Genomic DNA, 18,971 nt, shown 5'->3' on the forward strand with positions numbered 1-18,971 from the left:
ATGTGTGGTTGAAACAGAAAGTGCTTGGGGCTGCATGGGTCTGGGCGGTGGCACAGAGTGGGTTTGCTTTTAGCAGAGAGAGAGAGAGACAGAGAGAGAGAGAGAGAGAGAGAGAGAGAGAGAGAGAGAGTGATGACGAACAGATGACAACACTAATGACCGACTGGTAACTAAAGAGGTCATTAACAGAGGCTAATGGAACTGATGAATGTCTAAGGAGGGCTGCATGCATGCTTCCTTCCACATCCCGTATAAGCTCATCTCTGTTTTCACCACGGCAACAGAGAAAGACATGGGCCGGGTCAGACTTTGATTCAGGATGTTGCACAAATGCACACACGCGCACTCACGCACGCACACACACACACACACACACACACACACACACACACACACACACACACACACACACACACACACACACACACACTCACGCACGCACACGCACACACGCGTCTTTACCCAGAATTAGATTAATAGTAATTGATAGCCGTTTCATTGAATGAACCTCGCTCACGCTTGTGGTGTATAACAGATAATATACAAGCTATACTATAAACAAAGTATGAAATGAGAGTACTTTTCCCACACAGTTTAGCGTTGGAGTTGGGATGGGGGGGGGGGGGGGGGGGGGGTTAGGTTGGGGTCAGTGTAGGAGCCAGGCAATGTAGGAATCAAACCAGGAACCTAGTTTCCAGAAGGCTGCTCTTTTCTCTATACTTCCTGAGCCATATAGTCCATAGATATAGTGGCTGCTGGATTCATGAATTATATAATAGATATGAATGAATTTGAGAACAGACACAATACAGGAGGGCTTGTTCACCGTCAACGCTCAGAGAAAGAGAGGCACTCTGGCATGAGTGATTAGACAACAATACTTTTACCATGTAAGCCCAATTCCCTCTGGAGGGAGGGAGGGAGAGAGAGAGAGAGAGAGAGAGAGAGAGAGAGAGAGAGAGAGAGAGAGAGACAGAGAGAGAGACAGAGACAGAGAGAGAGAGAGAGAGAGAGAGATCCCATAGTTCACAGGGATGCCCCTTCACTATTTCTACCAGTGAGTGGGCGTGGTAGAATTAGCAGAATAAAACTATCCTATTATTAATATTGTATTGTATTACTATTCCTCTTGGTGTTCATACTCATAGCCTGTAAAGCAACTAATTACATTTACTCAAGTACTGTACTTTTGTTTTTTTCTTCTTTTTTTTTTTTTTTACTTTTACTTACATTTTTAATACTTTTTACTTTTGTAAAATGTTTGATTTACTTCTTTTTTCCACTTATAGGCGCGTTCCGGTGCGGAATTTCCGAACGCGCCCCCCAGCTAAAAATAACATACTGGGCCGTTGCCCTGACAACAGCACCAACCAACAAATCACAGTCAAGCCATATGGCCCGCCGGGCAATGGGAACCTATAAGAGTACCCTGTTTAATGGACTCTTGTTTCGCGAAAAAGGGGGCGAGAGAGCTCCACCCTTGAAACATCAACGGGTGCACTGCACACACACACACACACACACACACACGCAGTAGTTAGTTGTTAATACTGGTCGTTAAATAAAATAGTTACACATTGTAACTTTTTTTAGCGTCAGAATATAATCATGTCGCACACGGTGGTGACAACGACCACCACCACCTCCTCCTCTTCGGACGGGAGTTTTCTAAACCTGGGATACAGCCGATCCGTGCCGGGATTACTGAAAATAGCACAAATCGTAAGTTAAAAATAAATAAATAAGAAGTTGTTCCAAGCTCAGGCGTTGGTTGTGAAAGTAGGAAGTGTTATAATCTACAAGTTTACAACGCGGCGTCATCACTTCGAGCAGTTCTCCAACCTTTTTCATTTGGACCATTATTTATTCTGTTTTTTTTTTAGAGACGGACCACCATTAGATGACATTTATATAGCCTCTCTCGATCAGACCCAAAACGTTGAATATTTTGTTTTGTGTCGTTGGATAAGATATTGTGTCCATATAATTCCATGCACGCAGTATTGATGTTGGTATAGGAGAGAGATAACAGGCATCAATTCTTCTATATTCTGTAATTGTGTAGAGTTGATCGTGTAAATGTAAAGTAATACAGATGTTTGACAAAAAAAGTACAGTTTACTAATTTTCACACTCCAGTGTTAAAGCTCTATAAGGGTCCATTTGGTTACCAACTCCCCAGACCACCTGGAACCCCCTCAAGGACCACTGGCGGTCCCCGGACCACTGCCTGGTTCAGAACCAATGTTCTATACAACTTGAGGCTTGAGCTACTCGAGTATACATTCCCTTTATATTGCTTGTATGTAGGGCTATATTCCACTACATCACATTAAGTTACTTTGCGGGTTAATACGAACATTAAAACAGTTGAACGACATTAATGAGCAATAATTATTTGTTCAATAGGTCGTGGGTGCGTGCATGCGTGTGTGTGTGTGTGTGTGTGTGTGTGCAGTATATGCAGGGAATGAATTCCAGGACACAGAATCAACTAGTGTGTGTCTTTGGGGAAATTAAGCAGCTGTTATCTGACAGAGATATGACTATACTGTAGCTCTATATGAGAGACAGACAGACAGAGAGAGGCAGACAGACAGAGAGACATACAGAGAGAGAGAGACAGACAGAGCCAGAGAGAGGCAGACAGACAGAGAGACATACAGAGAGAGAGAGACAGACAGAGCCAGAGAGAGACAGACAGACAGACAGACACTTCTTGAAGTGGGATCCACAGTGGGCGTGTCACTAATTTACCCTCGTAAAAATAAAGAACGGAACCTAGCTCTATAACAATAATATAATAATAATAATAAACAATAATAATAAAGCTCGTATTATAGCGCAGCACTCGGTGCCTATAAAGTATGACATTATATGCTTAAAACACCAAGAAGAGGGGTTCCCACTTCCCGCCCAGAATGGGTTAAAGAAGCCAAGGTTCAGGTCATTCCATTCCATTCCCATTCTGACCTGAGATCAGATTCATACGAGGTTTCCACTGGACACACACTGGTCTGATTTAACCCATTCTGACCTGAGATCAGATTCTAAAAAAATGTCAGTCGTTCTTCGATTATTTAAAAAATAGCAGACCTATACAAGCTCGTAGCGCGCCACTCGGTGGCGCGCTATGAGCTTGTAGATCTGCTATAAAGAGCCAAACCTGAGGATCTATAGACCGATTCAGAGACGGTATAGGTACAAGGCTGCTGTACTTTATTCCTCCATACTAAGCGGAGCCCGACATATCTGCGGTGTAAACCCTCTTCTACTACAGTGAACGGTATAGAGTGACTGATGTCGGTCTGCCTCAAACGTTACTCTTTTACCCTGCTTTTTACTAACACCAACTTTACAAAGATGCTCCAGAACATCGGGATGAACCCGTGTAGTTTATGGCTGCTCCCAACAGTATAGTGGCAACATATACCAGAGCCAGTAATGGTTGAGACCAAGCAGTGAAAGGCGCTGAAAGATAGATAACGTCAGTCTTACCCAATACCCAATCTTTCTGATTCATGACCACAAGGCTGCTGTACTTTCATACTTGAAATGCTTAATATGAGGTATAAAGTACAGCAGCAGCCTTGTGTTCATACAACAGAAAGATTGGGCATTGGGTAAGACTGACGTTAATGTATCTTTCAGGACCTTTCACTGCTTCGTCTCAACCATTACTCTATGGCTCTGGTCTCATAAGCACCACCACAGTGTTCTTTTTTTGACATTCCGTTTTTCTCCAAAAAGTTGAATGTCGCCACCACTGTTGGGAGCAGCCATAAACTACACGGGTTCATCCAGATTGTTCTGGGGCATCTTTGTAAAGTCATGTGTTAGTAAAACGCAAGGTAAAAGAGTAACGTTTGAGGCAGACTAAACATCAGTCACTCCACCATTCACTGTAGTAGAAGAGGTGCAGGTTTACACCGAAGATAGATTGGCCTATATGTCGTCTCCGCCTACAGGAAATACGTTCGCTGCGACCATGGGGGACGGGACCCGGCGTTTCTGAATTGGGTCTCTAAGGGTGCGTGCAGGCGTGCGGTGCTGGCCTGTATGGTTCCAGCATATCCCAGATATAAGCAGGCCTCGCCTCAGTTCTAGAACCAAAGTTCTTTTGATGAGAGAGAGCGAGAGAGAGAGAGATACTGAAACATAAACATGCTGATCGGCCGTGTCAGTTGTCAGCAGGCACATTAACCCCGGCGTGTGTGTGTGTGTGTGTGTATATTTGTGCGTGTGTGCGCGTGTTTATACTGTACGTACTGTATATATGCTGACCACATGTCCCTGTCCTTACAGTTGGTTGCATTAGAACTTTCTATAGAAAGCCAGCCGGGGCGCCTGATGGAGGGGAAAGGAACTGGTTGGAATAACGTGTTCCTTCCATCCACGCACTATACGTCCAACCAGGGAAACTCCCCCCTCTGTCAGGTGTAAAGGAGCAACTTGGACACTCAGGCATGAAGGAAGCATGAGTTCAAGTCCGTTGCTCTCCCCAGGTCCACCCATATATGGGGGACTAGGTTGGAGATTGACACAGGGGTGAAAAATGGGTTACAAAATCGTGGGTGTGTGTGTGTGTGTGTGTGTGTGTGTGTGTGTGTGTGTGTGTGTGTGCGCGTGTGCGTGCGTGCAGATCACCCTCCTCATAGCCTTCCTGTGCGTGCACTGTGCACGCGGGTGGACGGACTACTCGGCGTACCGCTACTTCGAGGTGGTGACGCTCTGGTTCCTGTTCGCCTTCCTCATCTTCTTCCTCATGTACATCTTCAGGCTGCAGAAGAAGATCCCCTGCATCAACTGGCCTCTCACTGTGAGTGTGTGTGTGTGTGTGTGTGTGTGTGTGTGTGTGTGTGTGTGTGTAACCAATGTAGCATGCAGTGCAAAGGATGTGGTTATAGTGTGTTTATCTGTACTGTGTACTGTGTGTCATGCGTTGCCATGGCAGATAATGAAGCAAAAAGCCCTCTTCACAATGATCATCATTCATTGCTGCTTTTATCTGCTGTGTGTTTTACTAGATTAACCCATTTTGGGCAGGAACCCCTTTTGGTGTTACCATTATGTTATGCTTTATAGCTATTGAAAAATAGCAGATTTACAAGCTCTCGGTGGCGCGCTACGAGATTGTAGGTCTGCTATTTTTTGAAGAATCGTGAAAAGTGACATGAAAGTGTTTGGGAACGACTGACATAGAAAAACATAGCTTTTTCAAGAAAACAGTCAGGATTTAGAAGACATTTGCAGAATCGTTCCCAGGTCAAAATGGGTTAATATTGATGATGATGTCACATGCTCCATCCCAGATGATGTCACGTGACTCATCCCTGATGATGTCACGTGCTCTCTCACCCCGACCAGAGCCATAGAGTAAAGGTCCCTTCACACTCGGACTCGTTCTTCCGAGTTTTTCCGTCGGTTTTCCGAAAAAAAAAACGCGTCCAGTGTGCAACCACCTTAAACCCATTCTGACCTGAGATCAGATTCTAAAAATGTCTGTTTGAAAATGACAGTTTTCTGAAAAAGCTATGTTTCCATGTCAGTCGCCCTTCGATTTTTCAAAAATAGCAGACCTACAAGCTCGTAGCGCGCCACTCGGTGGCGTGCTATGAGCTTGTAGATCTGCTATTTTTCAATAGCTAAAGCATAGCATAATGCTGACACCAAAATGGGTTAAGAGTTACGCAAACTCTGTTCACTTCACGGGGCTTCAAGTCCAATGGCGGCGGAATCTCCTACATAGACTTCTATTGGTTTGTCCCTAATTGAAGGCTCCACATATATATATATATATATATAGGGACAACCGGAAAGTTTACGGAATGCATTGGAGTCTATGGGGGGATCACGCAAGCACGTGAACCACGTGACGGGGCTGTTTTCTGCCCCCCCTCAATGTCGCAAATCTTCTATTAGACGGCTCTGACCCCGACCAACCAACACACCTCTCTGACGGGAAATGCACGATTCCATAGTTAACTGCGACTTTCGGTGTCAGTCATTTCGTGGTATATTTCAGTCATTTGCCGCATCTGCCCCGTGCACTTTTTTAACACATTGAGTACGCCAACGTGCATCAAAATAAAGGCCGCTATAGTGCCAGAGTAGTCTGATCGCATTTACTCTGAAAGCCAAGAACCGGAAATACTTTCTTAAAAAAGTTGACTTGACAAAGTGAGCTCATAATCCCCGATCAACTTAATATATTTATATAAACTCCAAAAAGCGTTCATATTTTGCGGGAGAGACGGATGAGGAGCAGAAATGCAGCGCCAGCATATCGATCCATTCATCACCACGGAGAGCGCCCTGGATGAGGAGATACGAGTCATTCTTTCCGCCGCGCTAACATGGGAGTCAATGACAAGCTAATACTTGCACAGAGCGTTAGCATACGGCAAGCGAAAAGCGAAATGCCAAAAAAAAAAATAGGAATAATTCTGATTATTATTATCTCGCCCCGCGTCGTTTGGACGTCGCTAGGACGTCCACGGACGTCTAAGGTATTACTCGTTTCTGATCCTTATGACGTTTCCAGACGTGTTTTGTACAGAATGTGTTAATACGAAGCCTAAAAGGCAAAACGGAATTGTCATTTCTAATTGTATTCATATTGTTCCAATATCCAATACCCAAAACAAACAATGAAACCGCCAATTACAATTATTTCCGTGACAATTAATCGTAATTCTAACAACATGTGTCGTTTCGAGGAAGCAATCCGATTGGTTGAAACGGCTTCTAGCCGTGGATTAAACCATCACCGTTCACCACCTAATCAAAACAAAGAATTCAGCTGCTCTGTTCTCCCAGAGCGCTAGCAAACTCTGTGGCTATAGGCCTAGCTAGTTTCTTGGGACATTTGTGGTCGTATAGTGACTACATCTGTCATTAAAAAAAAATATATTTTTCAGTTTTAAGAGTAACTGTTGTAGAATTGCAATATTACACTTGAGGGTGTGGTTTAACGTGATTATTGCCACTTCAGTGATGCTTGCGGAACTCGACTCCGTCTCGTTCCTGACCGCATCTCTGTCGTGGCAATAATCACACCCTCTCGTGTAATATTGCTTAATCGCGACAGCCCTAAGAGTGTACTACAAAGTCTCCCTGAGTCTTGTGTGTGTGTGTGTGTGTGTGTGTGTGTGTGTGTGTGTGTGTGTGTGTGTGTGTGTGTAAAACATCCTGTACAAAGGCTGATCAACATTCTGAGAACTGTAGAGAGAAAAAGAAAATGCTGCCTTGATTTGAAAAAAAGATAAAAAAAATAAGAAAAGAGATGTCCATGAAAGAAAGAAAGTAGTGTTTTAACCACTTATAAGGGTCATGTAGTCCCCTAGGCTGATTTTGTATAGTTTGTTTTCCAGTTTAGCCCATTTAGACCTGAGAACGCTTCTACAAATGCCTTCTAAATCCTGACAGTTTTCTGAAAAACCCATGTTTCTATGTCAGTGGTTCTCAAGCATTTTCATGTCAAGTACCCTCAAAAATATCTGTAATTGGACGCCGACCGCCCGACCCCCATCTGAAAATATGTTGCTCCACCATAAAAAATAGGAGACCTACAAGCTCGTAGCGTGGCACTCGGTGCCACACTACGATGGCATTATGGTGTAACATAATGCTTAAAACACCAAAAGGGCTTCCCGCCCAAAAGGGGTTAGAGTCAAAACTACAGCAGATTCAGAACATCGCAGGCTAGTAAGCAACTCGGTTGCCCTGCAGATTATCAAAAAAGAATAGGCATGTTAGGTTTTCCAGAGCATTGCCATAGACCGAGCACCAAAGTCCTGACGTCACTCGCTCATCCCCTCGATTCCCCTGGTTCACAGAAGTAATTTCTCTATGGAGAATAACATGGGGTGATCTTAAAAGTCGTAATGCAAATAAAAAGTACATGGTCCCGTGGATTTGCGCACTCTATACCGATATTGACGTCAGACTTCGGTGCTCCATTGTGCAAGGCTGCAAGCATCGACGGTAGTTAACAGTATTGCCATTGCACATGTCATGGACATATCTAAATCTAGCACACCCATTGCTTCTGCTGGTATGCAGCTGGCAGTAACCAGTAGTGGAATAACACTTTACACTTCAGTTAGCCTCGGCTAACTGAAGTGTAAAGTGCCAACGTCATTTCCTTTTGCCCGTCTGTAAAACAACTGCCCTCTCCGGCCCACGAATGCAGCATTTTACTACGGTTAAAGAAATGCAAAACTGCCACTCCTTCCCTTGCCATGCCGGAAAGGGCAGCATTCAGGAGAATTGCTTTTTTTTCTCCCCGAAAGTCTCCTGAACTTTGGAACGCACCATTTTGCGTTTATTAACTCATAGAATGCTGAAAGCGTTTTTAAACGTTTTATTATAGCCAAGCGCAAGAAGCGCATAACGTTTTTATACGTTTTATGGTCCAAAAAACGTTTTTTTATTGATTACTTTAGTTCAACTATATTTGCGCCCGGACAACTCATAATGTAACACCGATCGGCTCTAAAAAGAGTTAAAACCCCCCCCTGCTGAAAAGAGGTGTTGGTCTGAGAAGCGTCTGGCACCGCCTATTGGTTGGTCTATGCGAGGACGTACAACGTAATGGAGACGGCCGTCCGGCATAGACCAACGCAGATGTCAGGGGATCTAAAATGGATGGGACAATGCTCTTGTTTGTGTGAATACACTCGATTCCCCCTCCCCTCCTGTTTCTACATGGTTTCTCCCGAGGGAGAATGGTGGGGGGGGGGGTCTCTTCCTCTTGGATCGCATTGGCAGTTCCCCCCCCACTCTCATTCTCGGAACAAGATACAACGCGATTTGCTCTCTGCCCGTATATAAACCTGCAACGATCGGCATTTGATTTCATAACGTAACGTTTGCCAGACACATGTGGAGTTAGTCATGGACAGATTGCACATCATTATCGAGGGCCCGCCATGATACGTTGGTCGCTGATCGCAAGCCGTACTGCTGCTGCTGCTGCGCTGCTCGCGCTGCGCTGCTCGCATCCAACCATCCAATCTTTCTCGTTACAACAGGCTATTATAAACTCACCGTCGAGCAGCCTGCCCTGCACCTAATGTGATAAAATGAACGGCAGGACAAAATCGGATCGATTATTATCTGTCTATCAGCAACATACGGGTGTTTGTCTTGCAACGACAGGTGGTGCTTTCTCGTTTTTTTTTCTTCCAAATACGTTGACGTGCTGCTTCTGCCGCATCCATCTCGTTGTTTTTCTTGGTTTTTTTCCCAAACATGTCCAGACACAATCCGATCCAGTCTCGCGTCTCACCTTATAGATACGCGAGACTGGATCGATGAGGTTAGTGGTATGTCTGGACATGTTTGGAGCGGCACACGACAATCGACAATAATGTTGATTATGCAAGATCATTTCCTCAAAGCCTAGTTGCCCCCCCCCCCCCGTTACTGCGATTGTTTGTAGCTCGAATCACAGAATGAGTTCAATGAGCGTAGGGAGAGGGCACATATGGGGCTACGATTGAAGAAAGTTTCCAAGTCCGTTTTATGATCAGATAATGTGCATCAAGACTCTCTGCTTTCATAAGAAAAAAACTAATACTGTAATTGCGAATGCAATGAGCACTTACTATGAGACCTAGCAGATCACGTCTGTCTGTCTGTCTGTCTGTCTGTCTGTGTGTGTGTGTGTGTGTGTGTGTCTGTCTGTCCCGCTTACTGTATATGTGGACCTGGCCCTTTTGTGCCCATATATGGAGCTGAGTGATTTGTGAGTCATGGTGACATGAGTGTGATGGCGTGGTCCTGCTTTGGGGACTCCTTATATGGTTATGGCTGAGTCATGGTGACATGAGTGTGATGGCGTCTTTTGTGACCATATATGGAGCTGGCGTGGTCCAAGCACTAACTATGACACCCTGCAGATCATGTCTGTAATTTATTCTAATTGTTATTGCAATTTACGATCTGCGTTCGCCTTCCGCGTTCGCGCGTCTTACTCGTAATAATAAAAATCACACCCCTGTGAAGTGAGCAGTGCAATGTTGTGAAGTGAGCAGTGCAACATTGCACTGCTCACTTCACTGGGGTGTGATTTCTATTATTATTACAGTATTAGTATTTTTCTTATGAAAGCAGAGAGTATTCTGTTTCATACGGTATATAGTATGTACATGTCGCTATAGGCCTTATTTTGTGAATATTTAGTTGTTAGGTCCATGCTCTCTAAAATTATCTTTTTCAGAGAACTTTAGAGATGGCATGGGCCTGAATAACTATTATTCACAAAATAAGGCCTATAGCGACATGTACATACTATATACCGTATGAAACAGTCGACTCTCTGCTTTCATAAGAAAAATACTAATACTGTAATAATAATAAAAATCACACCCCTGTGAAGTGAGCAGTGCAATTGCACTGCTCACTTCACAGGGGTGTGATTTTTCTGGGTGGTATTTTTCTTATGAAAGCAGAGAGTCTACTGTTTCATACGGTATATAGTATGTACATGTCGCTATAGGCCTTATTTTGTGAATAATAGTTCTTCGGGTCCATGCCTTCTCTAAAGTTCTCTGGTGGGCGCAAGCTGCATTCAATAGCCAATTAGTGACAAACTGTATATGTGTACAATGTGTACTGTTTTCCTCCTAAAAGTAGACATTCAGGGCTTTCATTCGGTATATGGTTTGTATAGGATATTATTTGTGCTCAATTTTATATCGGTCTTTTGAACTAAAAAAACTGAACTGAAATGTCTGTCAACTTCAGGCCTCCATATCTCTGTTGTTTTTTTTCACAAGCAGCGTGCAGGCAAAAGCAGGTGTTAGAAAAAGGTCAATATCTCCAGAATGGAAGATGGTAGAATCATAATTTTTTTTTTAAATTGAAGTGGACAAGTTGGGCTTTCTTTTTATTTATGCGATTGTGATTCTCGCTATAAGAGGCCCCTCGCTGTGGGCCCCCCAAAAAGTTCAAAAAGCCCATGTTAAGCCTTCAGCACCAGTAAGCCAGGGTCCGCTAGAACCTGTAGCAGTCTATGTGTTAAATCTGGTTCGAAATCCATGTCGTTTACACCTGCATCTCCAAGAGTGCTGGGAATTGCGCCCCGGAAATAGCTGATCTACAAGCTCTCAACGCGCCGCAGCGCGACGCGTTGTGAGCTTGTAGATCTGCTATTTTCGCAATTTTTGCCCCTGCCTCTCTAACAACCATGCACGTGTCTCCGTTCTGTAGGAGTTCCTGCACTACGCGGTGGGGACCCTCCTCATCCTCATCGCTTCCATCGTTGCCGCCGTGAAGAGCGGAGGCTGGTCTGAGTTAGTGGCTGGATCGGTACGTACACAGCAAAGCACACACTGCTTTGTACACCCCCACACACACACACACACACACACACACACACACTGGTTTATACTGGTTTGGACTGGTTCATACTGGTACTGTATTGGTACGTACAGCACAGCACACACTCCTTTGGACACCACACACACACTGGTTTATACTGGTTTGGACTGGTTCATACTGGTACTGTATTGGTACGAACAGCACCCCACACACACACACACACACTGGTTCATAGTGGTTTGGACCGGTCTGAGTTAAGGCCTATTCATAGTTCATATTTTCATATTTTTGAAAGCAGTTTTAGCTGCAGTACCACAATGTCCTGAGGTGGAGAGGGTGCTGATATGCAGATTATTTAATATTTGAGTCATTATAATACTGCTGCTAGATAAAACCAGGCTTGTTTCCATTCCATGCCAGCTTGGAAAATCAACAATGGTGGACATTGTAAACAAAGTGGAAATGCTAATTTGGAACTGAAGACTGAAGAAGAGGGGGAATTATACAAAGTAGGGTGACATTGATGACATCACGATGAGGCCAAAATCAGTCGAGCTGTTCCTGAGAGCAATTTCCATTAAAACACCCATATGACATGAAGGCCTGATTGTTCAAAATTGGTTATTTGTGGGGATAGAAAACACACATGGGAGCCCCAAAAACACAAAAGAAATTGAAAAAGTTGAATTTTATGTTATAGGTCCTTTAAGGGACTATAGTGGACAAGAGATAAGTCATTTTACACTTGGTTGCATGCTGAAAATAGCAGATCTACAAGCTCTGCGACGCGTTGTGCAAGTGTAAAAACAGTCATTACGACGGCATCAACGCCCACCAAAGTACATTTTAGTCGACTAAATCAACAGTAGATTTAGTCGACTAAAAAAAAATGTTAGGAAGGGATTAGTGGACAAGAGATCGGTATGCAACGCTACCGTCCCAGATACTTTTGTACTTTTACTCAAGTACATTTTCAATACTTGTAACAAAGTTTTTGTCATGCACTAGGGGATGCATGGCAAAACAGGGAGTCCACACAAGAGCATAAACGTTTTGTAATGATATATTATAGTAAGGTAATTAAAGAATTGCAAATAATTAAGTGTGGGATGTGAGGATATCAGTTGTCAGTAAAGTCTGCGATGTGTGGAGAGTGGTGGGTGCGTGTTGTATTAGTTGGTGCAAAACATAACTTAAACTAAATGGTGGTTAGGCCCTTGAGCCAGGTGGCAAGCCATAGCAGGTACTGCTTGCAGGGAGGACAGAGAGAGAGTGAGCTGCAGCCAGGAGAGCTCCCTATATAGTGCCCTAAGCTCTGCCCACCTCAGGAGAGCACAATTGGGCTGACGGCCTGCTCCACTCTGCCATCACAGAGGTTGCTGGCTAGCCTACAGTGAGGCAGAGGGGGCAGGGCCGTCACACCCCCCTCCATAAAAATGAGGTTTCGCCACATTATCTAAAAGAAAACAAAACACAAATTTGCAACCAAGAACCAATATCAGATAAAGTGCTAAAAGTGCCCCAAAATAGCATTTGTAATTAAAAACTGCTTTAGACGTCTCCACCATGTTTTAGTAATGCAAGTGTGTGTGTCCCTGTGTGTATGAACAAGAGATAATTGAGCTGTCTATTGTTATTTTTTGCAGGTGTTTGGTTTCATCGCTACATTCCTGCTGGCCGTCAGTCTGTGGACTTCTTACCGAGTCACCTGTGGCTCCCAGCAGACAGGTAAACAACACTGCTACGCCTGATCCTAGATCAGTTACCTGTGGCTCCCAGGCAGACAGGTAAACAGCTGCTACGCCTGATCCTAGATCAGTTACCTGTGGCTCCCGGCAGACAGGTAAACAGCTGCTACGTCTGATCCTAGATCAGTTACCTGTGGCTCCAGGCAGACAGGTAAACAGCTGCTACGTCTGATCCTAGATCAGTTACCTGTGGCTCCCAGCAGACAGGTAAACAGCTGCTACTGTTCAGGAGGATGTAGTAGTCTTAAAGGGATAGTTTTAACTTTTTTTTTTTTTGACCCCTCTATCACACGGAACTATGCTTTTTTTTGGTCCATATCACTATGCCTCAAAAAACAAGTTCCATGTGATAGAGGGGTCAAAGTTGAACGAAAGTTGCGCTAATATTTTAGAAATAGGTCAACAATACAAATGATGTTAGTTTTGTGAATTAATTTACTTTTACTGCGTGCCCCCCACAAAATGACCGGAACTACTGTTGCAACCACTATATTAATAATAAGTTAAAAAAAAGGTCGTTTCGCTCAGAGAGAGAGAGAGAGAGAGAGAGAGAGTGTGTGTGTGTGTGTGTGTGTGTGTGTGGGGGGGGGGTAAAACAGTGGCCACACAGGACTACTTCCTCAAAGGGAAACGGTAATGCCGATGCGTAATGTGATAAGCGTGAGTCAACTGCCAACACAATGGGGACTTGGGTTACTTTCAGAATGAATCATAGATATATGTATATAGGAGGAAGAAGCGGGTCGTTTGCAGTGATTCAATGCAGCTGGAGGGAGCGAGCCGGTCATCATGGCTGAAATCGGATGTTGAATCTGAGGCGAACCGACAATTCTACAAATGCCTTCTAAATCCTGACAGTTTTCTGAAAAAAAAACTATGTTTCTATGTCAGTCGCCCCCAAAAATATATGTAATTGGCCGCTGACCCCCCCATCTAGAAGCAAAGATTTGAGTTAAAAACGTTCGCTCTGATATACATTCAATGATTTGTGCCACATTTCCACGATTTTTCAAAAATAGCAGATCTACAAGCTGGTATATCTGCTATTCTTCACTAGCTAAAGTATAACAATTCTAGAATAGAAACACCAAAAGGGCTTCCCGTCCTGAATTGGTTTAAGCTTACTTATAATAGCCGATCTAAAAGCTCACAATGAGTGGCATTGTGTGACGCGTTGTGACGCCTGTATCCAAAACATGAACGTTGTTCTTTGACCGTTCTGCTTTATCTGCTTTAGAATGGCGAGAGTTAGAATAAAACAATCTACGCAAATGAGGGACAAGCGCGTGCTTTGCTGGCACATTGCCAAACCGACATGCATTGCACAGGAGGAAAGTCTGTGATGTCATAGTATGGCACAGAGGAGCCAAAAAGCCGGCACCCTAAAGGGGTCATACATAGTCTGGACTTTCGGTGGTGAGGTGACCACCGAACTACAACATGACGTCACTGAGCCGCGGTGAAGAGTAAAACCACCGCCACCACCGCTCCAGCCCTTCTCTCTGTTTTTACTCACCCACCGCTCAGCGTTATTTCAGCTCCGGTGGTCAGCTCACCACCGGAGCGGTGGTCAGCTCACCACCGGAGCGGTGGTCAGCTCACCACCGGAGCGGTGGTCACCTCACCACCGGAGCGGTGGTCACCTCACCGCCGAAAATCCAGACTATGAATGAGCCTTATGTTGTAGACGTAGTAGAGGGTGTCGGTGTTGGTTTCGTCGACTGAAACTAAGACGAAAAATGTTCGTCGACTACCTTTTTTCACTGACGAAAACTAAACGGAAACTAAATGAAATCTAAGCTATGATGACTAAAACTAAGACTAAATATATACTGACAATTTCGTCAACAAATAAAAACTAGACTAAAATGTTAGGAAGTAAGGGACTATAGTGGACAAGAAGGGTCTGCGTAGCTGTGTTTTTCCGTCGTTTTTTTCCCTAAGAAAACACCTTTATTCTGTAAAACGTATACACGTCAAATGATGAATGCTGCTGTTCTCTCCTCTCCCTTCCTCTGCAGGTGCAGCAGTTTAAACTTTAACGGGGATCGTTGTTGGAGAATGTTACAGAGGTAATGGACTACTGATCTAGGACCAGTGACCTCAGAGCAGCTGCAATTACAAACACGCACGCACTCACATGCACTCACGCACGCACGCACAAAACCTTGATAACAGAGACATTTCATTTGACCTAAGCGACACGTTTTGAAAGTCAGACGGCAGTTTCAGTTCTGACCTTTTCAGCAGGATGAAAGATAAGCACTCGAGAGCCTAATTTGATATGCTGTATGAAGGAAATTGAATTACATTTCAAACCTCTTTACCGGACATTGCTGCAAACCAGTCGCTTTTTGAGCTGGTGAGGGGGGGGGGGGGGGGGGGGGGGGGTGATGAAGTGATTTTAAGTTTTTGTTTTTTAATTTGAAGAAGAACGTTTTGGAGTTGTGTGTTGCTTTTTCTGCGCATGTTAAATGAACCGATTTGAACCGTTTTGGGTTTGTTGCACGTTTACACGTTGAAGGCTCACTTAAAGGACCAGTTCACCACTTTTCAACCTATCTTCATATAATAGGTCATCACTAATAATCATGATCAAATGGCACAATATTCTCAGTCCCGTGTCTCATAGGAGGGGCTGTGGGCAGTTAAGAAACCCGTCCACCAGTGACATCACATGACATCATCGATGGGGAATCCAAGCCAATAGAAACCGCAGGCTTTCGAGTATACTGAAAAGTTGCAATGCGAAAATGGAAGCCATCGTTCTCACGATAACAAAAATCTAAACATTTTTGAACTAAAAAAATTAAAAACATATCTGCCCTAACGATGATGCCACTGGTGGACGGTTTTCTGAAATGCCCACCACAGCCCCCTCCTATGAGACAAAGAGTAGGAAAAGAATGTTTGCATTTTTATCATGATTATTAGTGAGGACCAGTTATATGAAAAGTGGTGAAGTGGTCCCTTAAGTCGGCTCATTTTAGAAATGGGTCCAATCATTTCATATAATCGGAGCTCTGAGTGCTCGTCTAGGACGGACTTAACCCATTCTGACCTGAGATCAGATTCATACGAGGTTTCCACTGGACACACACTGGCCTGATTAACCCATTCTGACCCGAGATCAGATTCTAAAAATGTCAGTCGCTCTTCGATTTTTCAAAAATAGCAGACCTACAAGCTCGTAGCGCGCCACTCGGTGGCGCGCTATGAGCTTGTAGATCTGCTATTTTTCAATAGCTAAAGCATAACATGATGCCAACACCGAAATGGGTTCCCGTTCAGAATGGGTTAAGGGCTGTCCACACAGAGAACCATACTGTAAATGCTATGATCTACTGTACGACAGTGGCCGAATGATGATATCACCACTTTCAGAGCAATGTCGCGAGCAATAGAAAGACGGAAGGAATATGGCTTCCCACATCAAAATCTGCCTGAATGTACAGAACTGTATCGTTCATTCGTCAGTGTGGACGTTCACATCATTATTGTCCTTTATGGTTTATCGGTCTAGTAAGCCTGTCACGATTACAAAATTAAGTCAACGATTAATTTATTGTCTCACCGATAATTGCGATTAACATAGTATTTCTAGACTATATTTGCCTCTCGGGGCTTTGTAATCACAAATTGCACAGGGCAGATATCACAAATAACTTCACTGAACGTCACTTCACTAAACATCACTGAGACATTTTATATTTTTAATATTTTCTTTCTTTCCACCTTTAATAATTAAACAGAAATCTTTCCAATAATACTTACAAACTAGTGGAAATAGTTGATCTACAAGCTCTACAACACGTCACTTTGTGTCGTGTTGTAGATCTGCTATTTTGCAATAGAAATAAATCATCATAAATAATTGCGATTAGGCGACTTTGTAATAATTGTGACAGGCCTACAGTCTGGGTGTGGACCAAAGGAGCACAAACGTTTTTTTAATAATGACCCAACAATGAACCATCCATCATTAGAATGACCCACATGTAGTATTTATTCATGATTAGCTGCTCAAGCCCTGTATGTATGTATATGTATATACACTTTGTTGCCAGACCAATAGCAAAAGGATCCATTCCACAAACGCAAACACGCAACGTTCCGTGAACTCATAGCTTTGCTATTTTCAGAGTAAAAAGACTCAAACAAGCAACATGTTTGACTGAGAAAAGAACCCTGCCCTTAAAAGTACATATAACGGGTAAGGGCGGATATGAAACCACGATTATTTTTCAAGCAGTATAATAATCACGATCCACGATATTCTTAAAAAAAGGATCCCTGGCTAATAAGACAAAATATGTCTTAAAGCATACTTGCCCTCTATAACTAAAATGACAAAAATAACAACGCCATACATATTTAATTTCTTTCATAAATAGGGAACCTTTCACTCAATTAGGGACTGCTCCCGTCGCAAGTTGATGATGTCATATGCCCATGTGTGGTCTAGCCCTATGGGATATTATGGAATGCATATGCTAATAAAAAAACAACGTAATACTTCCTACAGTTAATGTGCATCAAAGCAATATCTAAAATATTTTTTTATTAGCACGTGCATTCCATAATTCCATAGGGCGGGACCACACCACAGTGACAGATTCTCTATTTATGAAAGAAATAAAATATTTAAGGTGTTTTTATTTAAAAAAAAAAAAAATAGTAATAGAGGGTATGATGTTTTAAAACATATTTGTCGTATTAGCCGGGGATCCTTTTAACGATTCTTTTTCATGTTGTTTTTTTCCTGGTTATTTTTCAAGTTACTCAACACTGTCAACAGTCCAACCACCTACAAGGTAACATATACAGTACAGTACAGTACAGTACAGTACAGTACAGTACAACCACCTACAAGGTAACATATCGCCCCCTAGTAGGACGCAACACCTATACCAGTAAACCACGTACAGTATGAGTAGCAGCAAACGCACGTAAAACGCCACCATGTTTAGCTCCGCCAACACAGTCTGTGCTCTCAGACTGTGTATGATGATAGTGTTATGATATGCTGTGTAAGGCTGTTTTTTTATGTATATATATATATATATATATATATATGCATGCCAAAAAAAGGAAAAGAAATAAATATCTAGCTACTGTATTTTTATTATTATTTTTTTTTTTCTTTTGCTGTATTCTACAGACCAGTTGAAGTATTTAAATGCTTTTCTTTCCTGTCGGGATGTTGTGCCTGATTGACGATATCCACTGGACAAAAAAGAAAAACACATTTCAAAAGTATATGTGAACGCTGCCGAATGTTTTATTAAAGTTGTGTTTTTTTTCACGGTATGGAGAAGCCTCGGTCTTGCATGAAGCTATAGCGCACGAATAGGCGAAGGTTTGATCTATACTTAGCCAATCTACAAGCTCACAATGCGTCACACGGCGACATGTTGTGAGCTTGTAGATTGGCTATTTCGGTGCGCGACACTGACAAACTGTAGTGTGTACAGTAAGTGAATGTAGTTTTACCTCATGTTTAGTTCTCATCGTAGATAGCAGATGGTTGATTAAAATATATCAATTTTGTTGTCAAGCAATCTGATAATAGTGATAAGTGATAAATATGCTATATTGATTATATTTCCCTCACATTCCTGTCCATGGAGATCTGATCGTTCATAATCCTTGGAATCAAACCAGTATAGTTTATGTATGTACTGGTCTGTTTAAATTAAAATAATATGAATCATAATTCCAGTATACCGGTTCATGGGACGATAATCGGTATTATCGTGATTAAAGATCGATCACAATAATCGTATCGTGTAGATATTATCTCCTATCGTGAAATTGTCGTACACTAGGATGAATTATATTTGGTTGAGCTGCAAATTCAGTACCACTTTTTAAACCCTCTGTACTCGACACACA

General features: G+C 43.0%; 1 protein-coding gene across 1 annotated transcript; it reads left to right on the forward strand.

Moving 5' to 3' along the window:
* Positions 1-1,496: 1,496 nt before the first annotated feature.
* On the forward strand, positions 1,497-18,386 carry cmtm7 (CKLF-like MARVEL transmembrane domain containing 7). Its single transcript, XM_080769201.1, has 5 exons — positions 1,497-1,722; positions 4,643-4,819; positions 11,218-11,316; positions 12,975-13,056; positions 15,098-18,386. Exons 1-5 carry the CDS (start codon positions 1,609-1,611, stop codon positions 15,109-15,111), a joined length of 486 nt encoding a protein of 161 aa, XP_080625327.1. The 5' UTR covers positions 1,497-1,608; the 3' UTR covers positions 15,112-18,386.
* The last annotated feature ends 585 nt before the right edge of the window (positions 18,387-18,971 follow it).

Source organism: Protomyctophum bolini (genome assembly GCF_963924005.1).
Source record: "Protomyctophum bolini genome assembly, chromosome: 7".
Taxonomy (NCBI): domain Eukaryota; kingdom Metazoa; phylum Chordata; class Actinopteri; order Myctophiformes; family Myctophidae; genus Protomyctophum; species Protomyctophum bolini.

Coding starts and splice junctions, on each gene's coding strand:
- cmtm7 (XM_080769201.1), top strand. CDS start 1,609: ATGTCGCACACGGTGGTGACAACGACCACCACCACCTCCTCCTCTTCG. Junction 4,820..11,217: donor GCATCAACTGGCCTCTCACT/GTGAGTGTGTGT, acceptor TCCGTTCTGTAG/GAGTTCCTGCACTACGCGGT. Junction 11,317..12,974: donor CTGAGTTAGTGGCTGGATCG/GTACGTACACAG, acceptor TATTTTTTGCAG/GTGTTTGGTTTCATCGCTAC.